A 16,955-nucleotide genomic window follows, 5' to 3' on the forward strand; every position below is an offset into this window, starting at 1 on the left:
GCCGCACTCTGCTGGGACCTCCAGTACCTCTGCAGGATCCCTCTGGTTAATGCAAGGCTGGAATCAAGCTTTAATTGTCAGATGGAGAAGAGCAGACTTGGAATGAATGAATTAGCACTGTGCTAAAATCCACCCTCCAATTACTCAAAAATTTTCTTCACCTTCCCCTGCCTCATCTGCTTAAGAAGGTCTTTTGATTTCGGTGGGTGTGCAACTGGGGTTGCCATCTCACTGCGCAGTGGACAAGGATGGTGTGTCGGCATCTGCCCTTTGCTTCCTGACTTGCCCCATGGAGATGACCATGGGGCAGGAGACGGAGGGAGGCTGGATACCAAGCCCTTGAGATTTTGTTTTTAGGTGAAGTCCTTCCTTTTTCCTCACAACAAAGCTCACTGCACTGTTTTCTTAAAAAGTCATAAAATTGTAGAATTGTAGAGTTGGAAAGGGGCCCCAAGTGCCATCTTAATCCAACACCCTGCATTGCCAGAAATCACAGCTAAAGAATTCCTGACAGATGGCCAGCCAACATCTGTAGGAAAACCTCCATGGAAGGAGAGGCCACCACCTTCTGAGGCAGGCCATTCCGCTGCTGAACAGCTTTCGCTGCCAGAAAGTTCTTCCTAATGCCTAGGCGAAATCTTGTCTCTTGTCATTTGAATCCATTGGTTCGGGTCCTGCCCTCTGGAGCAGCAGCAGCAACCAAGCTTGCTCCACCTTCTGGGTGTCAGCCTTTCAGTTATTTGAAGAAGGCTATTAAATTCCCTCTCAGTCTGCAGGCTACCCAGTTCCCTCAACTGCTGAAGTGACTTCACTTCATTTTAAACAGGGGTGGGGGACATCAAGCCTGGAGGAAGCATGTGGCCCCAAGCCTCTTTATCTGGACCCCAGGGCTTTCCCTCTAGGCCCTGCTTTACATCCTCCTTGAGTGTTTTTTGCCTTACTGGAAAGTGTCCTTGAACTCTCATAATGCCTCTTGCTTGCCTGGATGGCAAGCAGAGGGTGTGTGTGTGAGCATTTATAGAAAGTTGCCCAGTGCACAAAAGCACTCCACATTCCTTGCTCAACCCACCTGTGCCTCCAACCCCTTCCATCAACTGCATGGTGTGGCCCCCAGAAGGGAATGTGGCCCTTGCTGTGAAACCACCTATCCATTTTTCTTTTTAATGAAGAGCCGACAGGAGCACAGTGGGCAGACTTCTCAACCCTTCCTGCGATGAGAGCAAAGCCCACCCAAGGATGTAATAGCATTTCCAGGAAGTGCAGACAAGCAGAATGCACAAATACGACTTGTAGGATGAAAGACAAGACGCCCGCAAACAGCCCTTGGGTTACCTCAAAAGGAAGGCAAGCGCAACAAAAATTCTGCCCATCACCCATGAGGGTTTTCCTGACATTCTCTCTCCTCTCTGATAATTTTCAAGTGCAATTTCTTCTGTCATTAACTGAGGGGAAATGGTCAGTGGCAAAACAAAAACAAAACACAGAATAAATTCTGGCACAGCACTAAGTAGATCCATTTTAAATCCTAGCCACTTGGGAGGTTTTTTTTAAAGATACACATGGCACTTCTGACACCTTGTGCAGTTCCTGATGTCACCAATTTCACTGCAGGAGAGTCAGATGAGAAAGCATTTGTCACCTTGAAGGAGGCCACTCTAGGTACAGGTGGCCCAGATCAACTTCCCTGAGACCTGTTGCCCAGAGCCTGGTTCTGCCTTATCTGTGTTTGGCAGTCCTGGCAGCACTGAGCGCAAAGAAATAGCTCTTCACCTTTAAGGCAGTTTCTGGCTTTTTTTTTTTTTTTAACACGGGTGGCTCCACCAGAGGGTAGGATTTGAACCCAGGTCTCCCAGAACTGTTAAAGCAGCAGCACCTGTACTTTGGCATTTCCTGCCTATTGAGATCAAGCAGGCACCTTCCCCGTAGTCTTTTCATTGCTCGATAAAAACATTCTTGTTCAAACAAGCCTACCCAAATGCTTTGAAAGTGTAGGTAATTTTAATCTGTTTTTAGTATTTTAATTTTTTATGTTTTAAAGTAGAGTATGGTTGCGATTTTTCTCAGTTTATTTTGGTAAAGGGCTTTGAGGTTTTTGGTTGTTTTTTTACAATCAAGTGGGGCATAAATTTTATGGAAAAAAAAAGTAGTTCAGCAGAAAGTGAATTGGCCTTTGACATGGGATCCTATCCCGTGTTAGGTTCATCAGATAGGCTGAGGCAAAGTCACAGAAACTCTCAGTCTCCTTTTAGTCCAGTTCTCCACTGTTCAAAATCAGTTTGCAATTTTAAAAAAAACTTCCTTGTGAAAATCCATCGGTATTTTAGTGTCATCATTTCACAAGATACACATTTTGTATGAAATTTTGCCTAATAATACACATTTTGGCAAGCTATTTTCACTAATATATGCCTTTTATTGCACACTCTACCCTAATATATATGCGTGTTTTTGTACATATTACTTTGCTGGAAAACTTTGTTGCAAGGTTTGGACTCGTGTGGATTTTGAAGGGTGGCTGCATTTCGTTTCACTATATTTAAATTGCCTTTCAATGCAAACCAAATCTATTTTCTCCTGCACTAGCAGGAGAAAGGCTGGCAGTGACACGAATGTCGTACTTGGTACACAGCATAGTCGAAAGGTGACTGTGGAGAGAGGTTGGACACTATGGCAAGAGGGCTTTGTTTGCCACATGGTGAGAAGGGCTAATTTGGGAGAATGCAGTTGGGGTTCCCCCCCCTCCAACCCGTGATTTCACTCTGAATGGGTCTCTCCAGGGAACCTTGTGGCTTCCGGGAATTTAGATGTACTCTCCACAGACAGCAAGCAATTTACCACTGGAATTACGGATGGATACGGCCCTCTCTGCAAGGAGGATGCATTTCATCAAAAAATGAGTTTTCTGCAGCATTACTGCTGGAGGAAGTTTATGGCTGTTTCCCCCAGGGAAGGATGCTGGCAAAAGACTGTCTGGGCAGTTTGGAAGAAGAGGATATATAGCCCCCTCTTTGCCTCTCCTCCTTGCAAGCTGGGTGGCTTATCCATCACAGTTTTGCTCCAAGTAATCCCAAGGACTATAGTTCTGTGGACTCCCTGACAATCTCACAGAATCATAAAATTGAGTGAGCTACAGCAACTGGAGCTCTTCAAAACCAATTTATACTTTGGAGCAGGGGTTCCCAACAAAATTTCCTCGAGGACCCCTCATCGAGCCACTATTGTGACAAGGACCCCCATTAATTCCTAATCCTAAATCTAATTCCTAATTCCTAATCTAATTTTTCCAGTAAGCTTAACACTGATCTTGGAAGGCTTAGGTTCAAGGGACACCGACGATTTAGGTTCAATGGACACTGACAAGATCGGTTCGAGAGTCACTGACTTACTTGCTTGAACATCAAATGCATTATCTTCATCTGTAGGCCTTTGTCGTTTTAACAAACCACTTTTTAACCAACGGTCAATTTTTAACTACGCGAACTGTAGCTTCCGCGAAAAGCAACACTTTGTTTACAAACACTACTGTTTTGCAAAGAGGCAGTGCGCGCCAGGGAGGAGGGAGGGGAATGGAGAAGACAGGGTACCTGCGCAGTAGCACACAAATGAAGCCGGCGCGCGCAAAGCATCTTGGGGAGGTGAGCGTTAGTAGAATGCGCGTGCTGCCTCTTTGCAAAACAGTAGTGTTTGTAAAGCGCCACCTAATGGCATACAGCAGAACTACTGCCTCTATCTAATTCTAGTTTTGCGCTAGACTCTGCTCATGCAGGAAGCGGCCAAAACAAAAAATCTGTTATCATACGAAATATATTTAATATATTTTTTATTCTAAGAGCATCTTGCGGACCCCTCTGGCATAGCTCGCGGACCCCTGTGGGTCCCCGGACCACCTGTTGGGAACCACTGCTTTGGAGCATAAAACAGTATCCAGAATGTGGATGGCTGCGTGGAATGTTGGGCTGCACCTGAGAGCCCTTCCAGACTTTGTGTTTTTATTGCGCATTCGTGATCATCTGCACTCACGATGGTATTAGGGCAGTTATCCATGAGCCTTGCCATCAACTCCATTTCCACTCGCAAACATTTCAAGGTGGACACACCGCTTCGTTTCCAAATAGTGCATATCCCACAACTTCCTGCTGAAATTCTGTATCTTTAAATACCCCAAATGTGCTTTCTGGGGTCCCACTTTTGTTGTGCTAGAGCTCAAGAGCCCCTTCAGGGTGGCAATAATCTGGTAACAGTGAGGAAGCATCGCAAACCAATTAATAAAGCAGATTGATGTGCAGACAGTGTAAATGCACCGCTAGTGAACTATTATTAAATCAATGACATGCTGAAGAAGATATTTGCAAACCCTACCCTTCACCAGTCTAGAGGGGCCCTGAGCTATGAGCCAGAAGCACCGAGTTCAAATGTTACATGGACACACTAAGTGACCCCAGGCAAACGACTCCCAGTTTCAGTCACCCATCTGCAACCTGAGGGTCATACTAATGACTGGCCAACCTTGCAAGGTTGTTGTCAGAGTTACTGAAATTGATTGGTAGCTCTGCACACACACACACACCCCTTAAAGAAACTTTCACAGGAAAGCTCACAATAAAGATAAAAATACAACCATGCACCATGAAAAAAGCATATTAAAATAACAGTGATAAAATAACAGTGCAAATCTAAATTAGTAAATAAAAGAGCAGCATGAGAACCAAACACTGAAGATGAAACTGGGAGAGATGAAAATATAAACGCAGCTATCTTTATTCACTATTAAAAGTTTTACTGCTTTTATCTGTGTCTTAGTGATGATTATTTTATGTGTATATTTTTTAAAAAAAAGTTTTGCAGATTTTAGCTGCGTCTTATCTATAGTTTTATGATTATGTACGCCACTTAAAGACAGCTCTTTGAGCAAACTGTCTATCAATCTTCCAACTAAAGAAATAAATATTATCATAAAGGTTTCCATCTGGTGGTAAAATGACACCAAAGCAGCTGATGTCAAAAAAACGACAACCCGGCTGGTGCCAGGCAAGCCACTCTAGAGAGGGCATTCTGCAATAGAGGCACCCCCCCCCCCAGCACCCAGAAGCATCTTTCTCCGATTGCTGCCCATCACACATGGGAGAGCACACATTCCCAGGGAGAGGCTTCTGAAGACGACCCCACAGCTTTGGGGCAGATCCCAGTAGAGATGGGCTGGCGGACGGAACTGCCAGCCATCCTGGGCTATAGCAGGAAGCGCAAACACTTTGAATTGGTCCCAGAAATGGACCAGGATCCATCCCAGCCCTCTCTGCTCTGGCAAGTTGGGTGTTTCTAGGTAGCACTCATAACATTCTTCACTCTCCACAGTTTTTGAAGTGTCTCCAAGGGCAGCTCCGTGTACAATGCATTGCAGTAGCCCAACTGAGAAGCTACCCCAGCATGGAGGGCTGAAGTTAGGGCGTCTCTGGTTAGGGCGTCTCTGTCCGGAAAGGGTCATGGGTGATGATGCAGCAGCCCAGGATGGCAAAGAGTGCCATCAAGGCCACTCGCGCCCCTCAGATGACAGAGTTGGGCCGCAAAGCACTGAGAAATCTCAAACTTTGTTTTTTTAGGGGGAGTGCAACTCCTCCCAGAACAGAAATAACCTGTGCATTTTGTGTATGTGTGCGTGTATAGTTTTGCTATTGAACTCCCACGGACTTCTATGGGAATTTCCCTCTAGAGAAGCAAGCCTTGGAATGTTGCAGTTCAGCCTTTGCCAACCTAGCACCTTCCAGGTGTTTGGAACTCCAGCTCCCAGCTAGCACAGCTGTCGGCAAAGGCTGTTAGAGAAACTCAGCCTCTCTGACTCTCACTGGAACACAGGGCATAGGCAGACAACCAGCCCGTCTAACCCAAGTGTTGTCTACATGAACTGGCAGTAGCACAGTTTCAGGCAGGGTTACCTCCCAGTCCTATCTGGATATTCCATCAAGGATTGAACTTGGGTCCTTCTGCATGGTGCACCACTGCAGATGCTCCACCACTGAGCTATGGCCCTTCTCTTGCTGCTGCTTTTTGGGGGGCAGGGGAGTTGGGGAGGGAGGCTATTTTCTAGCCTCTGCCTGTCCTGACCTCCCTATATATCCAAGGTAAGACTTTGGGGAATGGCAACGTCCAAGAGGAAAATGAAGAAGTCCTTTGTGCCAAAAAGAAACTGACATTTATTTCCCTTCCCTCGTAAAAGCGTCAGAGCCCGCATTGCATCACCATAAGGAAAGGAAGTGTCTCTTACCAGAGAGTGAGTAATCGGTGTTTGTCATCCGCATGGCTGGCGTGTATGAGACGCTTGGCATGTCGTGGCCTTTCTTCTGCTTCCGTCGATACCATACGAAGAGTGCCAGCAGAACCATAATAATTAGCAGGAGGATAATAATCCCAATGATGGCTCCCACTGAATGCCTCTCCGATCCAAGAGCGGGACTAATTTTAGTATAGGGGTTTAATTCTTCCATCATGAGAGCCGCTGTTAAAAATAATTCACAATGCGCTGTTAAATTGAGTGGCAGAAACCCATTTTGCAAGGAGAGGCGTTTATCTCTCCCTCCCTCCCTCCTGGCTCTTTGGAATCTCTGGACTACAAATACTGGATGGAAACATTTGAAATACCAGCAAAATATTTTGTAACTCGCTGCCCCTATCCAAGGGTTCCCCCCCCCACCCTGGGGCAAAAGGATGGGCAAAAATGTCAATTTTAGTTTCTCATCTTGCCAGTCCCATGCTTGGGCTCACCCATCGCTATCTGAGAGGCTGATGAAAGACAAACTTGGGCACTCAGTTTGAAAGAAAAGGCAAAGGGATTTTGTCTCACCTTGGTCACACCTGATTCCTTTGAAGCCAGGGCTGCAGTAGCAGGTGCCCGTAACGTAGTCGCAGGTCGCGTTGTTCATGCATTCGCACAGCTGCTGGCAACCGTAACCAAATGTTCCTGGGGGGCATTCTGCAAATTCAAAAAGGGTGAAAATTTATGGGTCTATGGACCGCTAGAAAGCTGAGTGTGTGCGTGTGTGTAAAAAGGGTGAAATGGTCGGTGAGAACTCTGACAAGAAGAGACCATTTTTAGACATACCGTTTTTTTCTGTGTATAAGACGCCCCCCATGTATAAGATGAGCCCTATTTTTTTAAACCCCAAATTAAGAAAATGTACTATGCACTATATATGTATAAGACGACCCCTTACTTTAAACTTCAAAAATTTAGGAAAAAATATAGCCTAGTCCAGTGGTTCCCAACAGGTGGTCCGGGGACCCCCAGGGGTCCGCGAGCTATGCCAGAGGGGTCCGCAAGATGCTATTAGAATAAAAAATATATTAAATATATTTTGTATGATAACAGATTTTTTGTTTTGGCCGCTTCCTGCATGAGCAGAGTCTAGTGCAAAACTAGAATTAGATAGAGGCAGTAGTTCTGCTGTATGCCGTTAGGTGGCGCTTTACAGACACTACTGTTTTGCAAAGAGGCAGCGCGCGCATTCTACTAACGCTCACCTCCTCAAGATGCTTTGTGCACGTCGGCTTAATTTGTGCGCTACTGCGCAGGTACCCTGTCTTCTCCATTCCCCTCCCTCCTCCCTGGCGTGCGCTGCCTCTTTGCAAAACAGTAGTGTTTGTAAACAAAGCGTTGTTTTTCGCGGAAGCTACAGTTCGTATAGTTAAAAATGGACCGTTGGTTAAAAAGTGGTTCGTTAAAACGACAAAGGCCTACAGATGAAGAGGAAGATAATGCATTTGATGTTCAAGCAAGTAAGTCAGTGACTCTCGAACCGATCTTGTCAGTGTCCATTGAACCTAAATCGTAACTGTAAAAAACGTATAAATATAAAATATAAAAAGACTCTTAATTTGGCTCTCACTTTTTAATTTTAGGATTAGGAATTAATGGGGGTCCTTGTCACAATAGCGGCTCGATGAGGGGTCCTCGAGAAAATTTTGTTGGGAACCCCTGGCCTAGTCTTATATGCGGAAAGATACGGTATATTTTTAAATGGAGGATTTGTTAGTACAGTATAATGATTCATATATCCTGCTCTTCTAACATGTATCTATTACTCAAGGCAGCTAACAGTAATGGCAATCTCCATGGTACAGTGGTGCCTCGCTTAACGAATGCCCTGCTTAACAAAATTTCCGCTTAACGAAAGGATTTTTCTAGTGGAGGTTGCCTCGCTAGACGAATTCGTTTTATGAAAAATTCGTCTAGCGAATCGCGGTTTCCCATAGGAATGCATTGAAATTCAATTAATGCGTTCCTATGGGCAAAAAAAAATTCAATGCATTCCTATGGGATTCGCTAAACGAATTTTTCGTTATAAGAAAAGACCCGTGGAACGAATTAAATTCGTCTAGCGAGGCACCACTGTACACAAGAACAGGAAATTTCCTTATACCAAGCCAGACCACTGGTCCATCCACTTCAGTATTGCCTACACTGGCTGGCAGTAGCTCTTCAGGGTTTAAGGCAGGGAATCTCTCTTCCAGCAGGGAAGGAGCAGGAGAGGCTGGGAAGGTGGTGGTGGGGAGTGAGGCCAAGGGGCTGCAGGTTGAACACAACCCATAGGCTTGCCCACCTATGACTTGGGCAGAAAGACAGCAGAGCTCTTGCCATCTATTCTTCTGCATTTATTTAATTTGTTTATGAATATTTATAAACTGTAAAAACAACAGCAACCATAAAACACAATTTCATAAATCTGCAGGGGCCACTAAAACAAAGCAAGTTTATACTTCATTAAATTGTACCGGTGTGCCTTGTTGCTCTGATGCTTCAGTGACAGCAGCAACAATATCCCTGGGATGGCGCCAGCGCTTGGCACCACTGGGCAGCTACAGGGGTTTGCTGCTGATGCCGGCCCTGTGCATGCCCCTCCCCCCAAAAAACATATTTTCTGGCCTAACACTCCCAAGGAGCACCAGGTGTCTGGATGTAGACACCCTTAAGATTTCCCACAATGCCCCTCACCTAGTGTCACCACTGGGCAATTGTGCGAAACCTAAAAGTATCCATGATTTAGCTCTGCATTCTTCCTCCCCTTTTCCCCCTCCTCCTGGATGCTGAGAGTTTGGCTCTCCTGTATTTCTATCAGAGACAAAATGATTGAATGTCCAATGACATAATTTATTCAAGCAATTACCATGATGGTCTCGGACAATAAATCCAGAGGCTACTTATAATGTATTGTTAGGCAACTTTCTGTAACAAATAGAAAGGAAGGCTGCAAAGCGGCCTGGAAACTCCTGAGACTCTGGAGAAAGAGAGAAGTAGGGGGAGTTCTACAGGAAGCGCCAGGTCAACTGTACTATATATTCGCCCTAAACCAGCAAAGCTCCTTCAAGGTGACCACCTACTTGGTTCCATCAGACACAGGCTGCCCAACCCAGCAGCAACACTTTCATAAAGTCCACTGGAGGAAGGCAACTCTCCAAATGACCTGTTCTAAGCCCTCAACATTGTTTTCTGTCTTAAATTACAGGGAGAGCTGGTTTTATCATGTAAGGCCACAGTCCACACATTTAAAGCACTATGATACCACTTTAAACAGCCACAGCTTCCCCCAAAGAATTCTGGCAGCTGTAGTTTGTTAAGGGTGCTGAGAGTTGGTAGGAGACCCAGGAGATGGTGGAGTAGAGGGACCCCCTATGGACTAATCTAGCTGGCTCTTTTTATGTTCTTGCTAATCCATGGGTGGAGTGGGGAGCCTAAAATCCATGATACCTGCCACAAAAAGTAAGCAGGTTCTCTAGAGCTCTTCATCAGAATGGAGAAGCAAGCACTTCGCTTGGGTCTTTTAATCACTGAGGTTTTGTGCATTTTAGCACTTAGGACTATTTCATTTCCTCCTTTGTTGGATTTAGTGGTTTTTAAATAGTTTTTATTGATCTTGCGCCGTGACTTCTTCATGGTTTTATGTGGCATTGATGCTGATCATTGTGCCAGATTTCTTTTTTTGCTTCCGTATTGCTTGTTTTCAGCTTTGACTATATTTGCCATGCATTGATTTTTAAAATTTGTGAACTGTCCAGAGAGAGCATGGTTAATTGGGCAGTATAAAAATGCCCCAAATAAAAGAGATAGATAAATAAGAATATAGGAAGAATCCTGCAGCTGCATCAGGCCAATAAGGGCTCATCTAGTCCAGCAGCCTGTTCTCACAGTGGCCAACCAGAAGCCCCACTGGCAAGCAGGATTGGAGCTGAACAGCATTCTCCCCATCTGTGATTCCCAGCGATGGGCACACTGTTTCCAGCGCTGGAGGCAGAACACAGCCATCATCATTGATAGCCTTCTACTCCATCATTTGAAAGCCATCCAAGTTGGCGGCTATCACTGCGTGTTTGTGGGAGCAGATGCCATCGTTGAACTATGTGTGAAGAAGGACTTTCTTTTGTCTCCTGACCCTGAAAAAATAAATAAGCACAACAACAGGACACAGCAAAAGCTGACATGATATTAAAGCCACACCACCTATACTTTGTAAGCATCTGAAGGTGGATTCTAGGAGTTGATGTGTGCTGCCTTAACTGGAATAGTGTCTGCTAGGACAGGATAGGAACATGAGAACAAAAGAAGAGCCTGCCGGATTAGGCCAGTGGCCTATCTAGTCTACTCTCTTGTTTTCAGTCACCACCCAGGAAAGGTCTGCAAGGAGGACCCATGTGCAAAACCATCCTCTCCTCTTGTGGTTTCCAGCAACTGGTATTCAGAAGCTTTGCTGCTTTTGACCACGGATGAAAGCTTTGCCACTGTGGCTAGTAAACATTGATAGCCTCTGCCTCCATGATTTTGTCCAATCCTCTTTTAGCGCCATTCAGATTGACTCCTGTGGGAGTGAGGAAAAAGCTATCAAATGCAGGCTAGCCAAAACGGCTATGCTCTGTCTCCACATTTGGAGGCAGTAATATTGTCCCCACCTTCAAAAAGTGGGAGGTGGGTGGGGGGGAGAAGACCCAGATAACTACCAACCGGTGAGCCTGACATTGATACAAGGAAAAGTCCTAGAACAGATAATTAAACAGTTGGTCTGAGAGCACTGAATGGGTTGGAGAACTGGGCCCAAACTAATGAAATGAATTTCAGTAGTTCTACACTTTGGCAGGAAGAACCACCTGCACATTTATAAGATGGGGGACACCTGGCTTGCCAGTAGCACATGGGGAAAGGATTGAGGGGGTCTTAGCAGACCACAAGTTGAACATGAGTCCACAGTGGGATGAAGCAGCAAAAAAGCTAATGCTATTCTAGGCTGCATCAACACAAGTCACGATCAAGAGAAATAGGATAGCCCCCCTCTATTCTGCCATACCTGGACTACTCTGTGGAGTACTGTGTCCAGTTCTGGACACCGCAATTTAAGGAGGATATTGACAAGCTTGGACATGTGCAGAGGAGGGCGACCAAGATGATCAAGGGTCTGGAAAGCAAGCCTTATGAGGAACTGTTGAGGGAGTTGGGTATGTTTAGCCTGGAGAAGAAGAGGGCTGGAAGATGGAGCAAGCCTTTTTTCTCCTGCTCCAGGGCGCAGGACCCAAACCAATGGATTCAAGTCAAAAGAAAGGAGATCCCAACTAAACACCAGGAAGAACTTTCTGGTGGTAAGAGCTGTTCGATAGTACAACAGCCAATGTGAGATCAAGATGCTTGACTAGATGAGCCACTGGCTCTTTTTATGTTCTTAAAAAGGTTCCCCAGCGCTGCTGTAGCAGAAGGTGGAAGGGTGGTGTCAGAGGGTCGTCGTGGCTACTCTAGACTAGTAACTCCGCCTGAGTCCAGTTTGTCTTCAAAGACGTTTATTGTGCTATTTATTTACAGTGTAGAGACAGCTTAAAACATTGACCTCTCATCCTGAATCAGAATCCGGCAATGGCGTACGTCTGTTCCTATGCCAGCAAAGTAGTCTGGGCACCCCAAAGCGCCGCCCCCTTGACCTGCGTTGCGGCGCTCTCCTTACTTCTGGCACCGGAAGGACTGATGCCCTTTCAGCTTCCTCCCTCAGCGGTCGGTGCCCTGGCTCTGCAGCATCCCTAAGCGTCTGCCTGCATCCCTCCGCCCCCCCCCGAGCTTTCCCATTGTTCCTCCCTCTGATTTCTCTCCTCCTCCGAGTCTCTCCCTCCCCCTCTGGCTGCTTCAGAACCACTGGTGCTTTCTGTACTTGACGAGGCGGACGTCAGGATGATGGGGGCTGGCTCCCTGTAGGAAGTCACCCTTACAGTTGGTTTGCAATTAGCTGCAACAGCTGCCTCCCACAACTTGAAACGGAACATGGGATGTGGGGAGACACACACATTTTCAATTGTGAACCCAGCCAAGGGGCAAAGACCCTCCTAGGATGAAGGGGAGAAGGTCTGCAACAACAACTTACTTTGCTCACATTGCTTCCCCGTAAACCCCGTCCTGCATGTGCACTGCCCAGTAATGTGGTCACAATCCGCTCCATTCTGACACTGGCAGACGTTGGCACAGCTTTTGCCATAGAAAGCAGCTGGACATCCTGGGGTGGGGTAGAAATTAGGAAAGAAAAATAAGTAGAAAATAAACCAGGGGACCTGCAAAGCCAAGAATCAAGTCCCCACCTAGCTATGGAGTTCACTGGGCGACCTTGGGTCAGCCAGCTTATTTCAGTCTAACCTACTTTGCAGGCTTGTTCTGAGGATAAAAAGGTTGGGTGTAGCGGGGAGAACCTGTGCACTACCTTAAGCTGCTTAGAAGTAAATCAACAACAGCTTTTTTAAAAAATCAGTTTCAAAATTGCTCAGGTGACTGAGGCTCTCTTTTGGTTCCTGCATGCCATGCCCACGATCAAATCACAGGAGGTGTGTTCACAAGTTACAGAGAACGCAGGTACCAGCTGCCCCTTGCTTGTGTGCAAGTGTCAATTTGTACAAACTACTGTGTACACAGGCACACAGACTGCACTCTCGTCGCATATACAAGGGTACAGCTCAGCTATTGTCTGCGCAGGTACACAGACTGTATACTTGTTGAATGTAAAGTCTGAACACCCCTAATGTGGGAAAAGGGGAAATTGCAGGGATGTCTGAGGGTGGCTGCTAGCTGCTCTGCAGCAGAAGAGCCATGATGGGGAAAAGAGGCAACCACACAGAATGCAGACTAGGGGAGAACAGCAGCACTGGAATGGTAGCTCAGTGGTAGAGTATCTGCCTTGCATGCAGATGGTCTCAGGATCAAATCCTGGCATCTCCAGGTAAGGCTGGGAAAGACCCCAGTCTGGAAATCTGGAAAACCTCTGCCAGTCAGTGTATACAATATTGAGCTGGATAGTCTCAGTATAAGGCCACTTCCTATGTTCCTATGACTTGTAGGGACAGCATGGGTGGAGAGTGACCCAGAAGGAAATCGATATGTTTTCTTTAAATGTGTGAGCCAGCTTTGTAAAGATGTTGAAGTGTGACTCTTATGCAGTGACATAGGAAGCTGCCTTGTACTGAACCAGACCGTTGGTCTATCTAGCTCAGTATTGCCGGCACTGACTGGCAGCAGTGGTTCTCCAGGGCTTCAGGCAGGGGACATTCCCAGCTTTACCTTGAGATGCCACTGGGACCTTCTACATGCAAAGCAAATGCTTCACCACTGATCAACAGCCCTTCCCCAATTTCAACTATTTAATTTAGAACGCTTGGCTGCTAATGATGCAGAAGCTTGCATTTAAAAAGTCTCCTAATTCCAAATGTTCAGGTTCTAAAAACTGCATTTTCCCTGGAAGGACACAGGTAAGTGATCTCCTCATTTCAAAAAAAATCTGGTAGTCTTATTTGGCTTTGTCTCAAAACAAATTAAGTGCACTGCAGAAACATTGATGTGTCTGACTTGGAAGTAAGTGCTGGGGAATTAAGATGTTATGTACACAAACAGATAAATCAAGTTTTACTCCTCTTTTTTTCTCTTTTGGTTAACATCTCTTTTTACTAGGAACATTGGTTTCTTTGCTTTGTTTTTTGGCAGAGATTAAGTGTGCATTAGCAACTCCCCTAAATGATGTATTGCAGGAAGCTACCGCAAGGGGGCAGTGCATGCTTTTTTTAAACAGACACATTCCCACTAAACAACAACACCACTACCGTTTAAAGCTGTAAATCTTACGTTGTGTACAGTAGGGACCCGTCCAGCCAGGGGTGCACCTGCATTCTCCATCGTGAGGGTTGCATACTGCACCATTATGACAACTGCAAGAATGAAAACAATCTGCACCCCAAAAGCCAAGAGGACATGCTGGAGAGAAAGAGAGAGAGAGATAAAACAATTATACTATATTTCTATATATCTATGTTTCTGAAAAAGGCCAGCCACTTTGGCTGCATTCACATAGCAGCTTACTCCATTCCCCCCCAATGTTTCCCTGTTAATTTTCTTTGTTATATTTAAGCTTTCACACAATATAAAACCCACTTCCAGAAAATGAATGGAATGTGGTGCATGCTTAGTGCTCCGCCCCATGTTATTTGATTCCGGGTGGGGGGGGGGAATCGTTTGTAGCCTTCCCTTTACCTGGAAAATCACGGGAGTAAAGTGACAAAATTTGGGGAGGCACATTTCCTGCTGTTTTCATGGGGGAAGAGAAGCAGGCTGTGCAGAAAGGATAGGGTGTGGGTGAAATTTAGCAGGACATGCCAGTATATTGGCCAAAAAGGCCACAGTTTCATAATGCAACAGGTACCGCAGGGTGAAAGGAACATTAGAAAAGCAGAGTAGAAGTGCTAGCATCATAACTGGGAAAACTGATGCAACACTTCACACATATGAATAGGCCTGTCACCAGATATCTAAAATGGAATTGGATATTGCACAGAAGTGAATGGGGAGCTCCAAGTGTGCACTCATGCCCGCATACAATCAGGGGATGATGGGGGCATGATGCCTAGTGGTATGCCATCATTTCTCCTCAAATTTCTCAAAAGCCCCCCCCCCCGGTGAAAAAAAGATTCAGTGTTTTTCTGCTTCATTCTCGTGGCGTTTTAGCGTATCGGTGAGAACAGGGTGTGTTGAGCTTCCCTTACTGTTGTGAGGTGGCCAAAGAGAATGTGTTCTCCAACACACCCACCCACCCCAAAAAAGTTTATCCACTCTATTTGCAGCCTCCCGTATTTCCTGATCTGAAAAGCCCCCATGAGAAGAAGAAGAAGAGGAGTTTGGATTTGATATCCCGCTTTATCACTACCCGAAGGAGTCTCAAAGCGGCTAACGTTCTCCTTTCCCTTCCTCGCCCACAACAAACACTTTGTGAGGTGGGTGGGGCTGAGAGACTTCAGAGAAGTGTGACTAGCCCAAGATCACCCAGCAGCTGCATGTGGAGGAGCGGAGATGGGAACCGGTTCCCCAGATTTCATAGAATTATACAATCGTAGTGGGAAGGGACAAAAAGAGGCATCAAGTCCAACTCCCTGCAATGCAGGAATCACAGCTAAAGAATCCATGAGAGATGGCTATCCAAGCTCTGTTTAACAACCTTCTCCTCCTCATGGCATCTTTCTTCGGCTTTAGTTAGAGCCTGGGAAGTCAAGAAGGTTGCAGAGTGAGAACACTGGTGAGGACAGTTGTGCCATGTAAGAAAGAACCCTCACAAACAGGGATGACACAGAGAAATCCAGCTGAAAGGGAAGCAGAAAACGAAGATGCCCACATATTCGCCTCAGGTCTGAAACGGAAACCAATTCAGTGCATACAATCTCTATACACTCTTGCTTCTGCTTTCAGGTCGCAAATGATAGGTAGCTGATTACGTTCCCTCAACCCACCCCGTTCACATTGGGTTTCCTTTACACTGAAAAGAATGGTGTGGAAAGACATAATGGCAATGTAAATCACGCAATAAGTTTAGCAATTTCGCCATAGCGGATGGCAACACAAATAATGCCACTTCTGGTAAAAGATGAACTGCAGTGGACTGGAAACAGCGCTGCTTGTGAGAGGGCAGAATGGAAAACGGTGCTTCCTTACTTCCCTGTTCACAAACACCCTCGGCCATCCCAAAAGGACAGGTAGGCACATCACAGACCCTGCACCCCACCTGTGAGAATAAACCAGATTTTCTTTCGCCTTTGATCCTTATCAATTTGAATTTATTTTTTCATTAATTAATGGAGGGTGTTTACAAAAAAGGAAACGAAGGAAAGAGGTAGGAGAAATGTTCACCGCTGCACTCTTCTGGAAATTTCAGTAAATACGCAAGGAATCTAGAAAGAATTGTAGCTTTTGTTAAAGGCAGTTGTCATGTGTAGCCACAATCACTTTTTAAGGGGAAAAAAAGAGAAAAAGAAAATGTGTGCCATCACCTGAAGTCAAGCAGAAGTGAACAGCAGTTTCCCAATTACTTTCTAAATATAATGAACTATATTTGAAATTGACAGGCTGCCTAATTTCTGTTTTGAGTGACAGAAATATTTGGCCTGCGGAAGAAGCACAATAAAAGCAAAATTACAGCTGTCTGTTTTTATCCGATCCCTCCTTTATCACTGGAGGTTTAATATGTTTTACTGCAAGTGCTGTCTAATACCTTCATTGCACTGTGAATATGAAGTAACATTTCTGAACGACAGGCTGGGTCTTCCCAGAGATGATCCGCCTCCAATTAAGGATTCATTAGGGAAATGCCAGTTTTTGGATCCTCAAATGTCAATCTTCTACCTAGGCAATTTCAGAGAAGTCACCACACGTCCCTCCAGAAAGGACTGATTTTAACAACTAAATTATGTGTAATAGGAATATCTCATCTCTCTAATTTTCTCAGCCATATGGACCTTGCAACACAGAATTGTTGATCACTTAATGATTTAAGGAAAGCGTTGAAAAGAACGAACAGACCTTCCTTTAGCACAGCCTTTGCCAACTCAGTGCCCTCCAGATCAAAACATCTGGAGGGTGCCAGGTTGGCAAAGCCTGCTCTAGCAATACAAATGGGAGCATTTGCTTCGCACTTCAG

At 45.5% G+C, this 16,955-nt stretch overlaps 1 protein-coding gene across 1 annotated transcript; it reads right to left on the reverse strand.

Moving 5' to 3' along the window:
- Positions 1–5,453: 5,453 nt before the first annotated feature.
- Positions 5,454–15,866, reverse strand: LOC118092684 (uncharacterized). Its single transcript, XM_088657251.1, has 6 exons — positions 15,842–15,866; positions 14,120–14,248; positions 12,381–12,509; positions 6,836–6,964; positions 6,260–6,490; positions 5,454–5,539 (listed from the first exon to the last, which is right to left on the reverse strand). Exons 1-6 carry the CDS (start codon positions 15,864–15,866, stop codon positions 5,454–5,456), a joined length of 729 nt encoding a protein of 242 aa, XP_088513377.1.
- Positions 15,867–16,955: the final 1,089 nt, after the last annotated feature.

The sequence above is a fragment of the Zootoca vivipara genome, chromosome 13, assembly GCF_965207765.1.
Source record: "Zootoca vivipara chromosome 13, rZooViv2.hap1.1, whole genome shotgun sequence".
NCBI lineage: Eukaryota > Metazoa > Chordata > Lepidosauria > Squamata > Lacertidae > Zootoca > Zootoca vivipara.

Excerpts from the sequence above, each read along its gene's own strand:
- LOC118092684 (XM_088657251.1), bottom strand. The coding sequence starts at position 15,866 with ATGGCGAAATTGCTAAACTTATTGC. Across the intron at positions 14,249-15,841 it reads GAAATTGCTAAACTTATTGC|CATGTCCTCTTGGCTTTTGG; the intron begins GTGATTTACATT and ends CTTTCTCTCCAG. Across the intron at positions 5,540-6,259 it reads CACCGATTACTCACTCTCTG|GGGCGCGAGTGGCCTTGATG; the intron begins GTAAGAGACACT and ends CTGTCATCTGAG.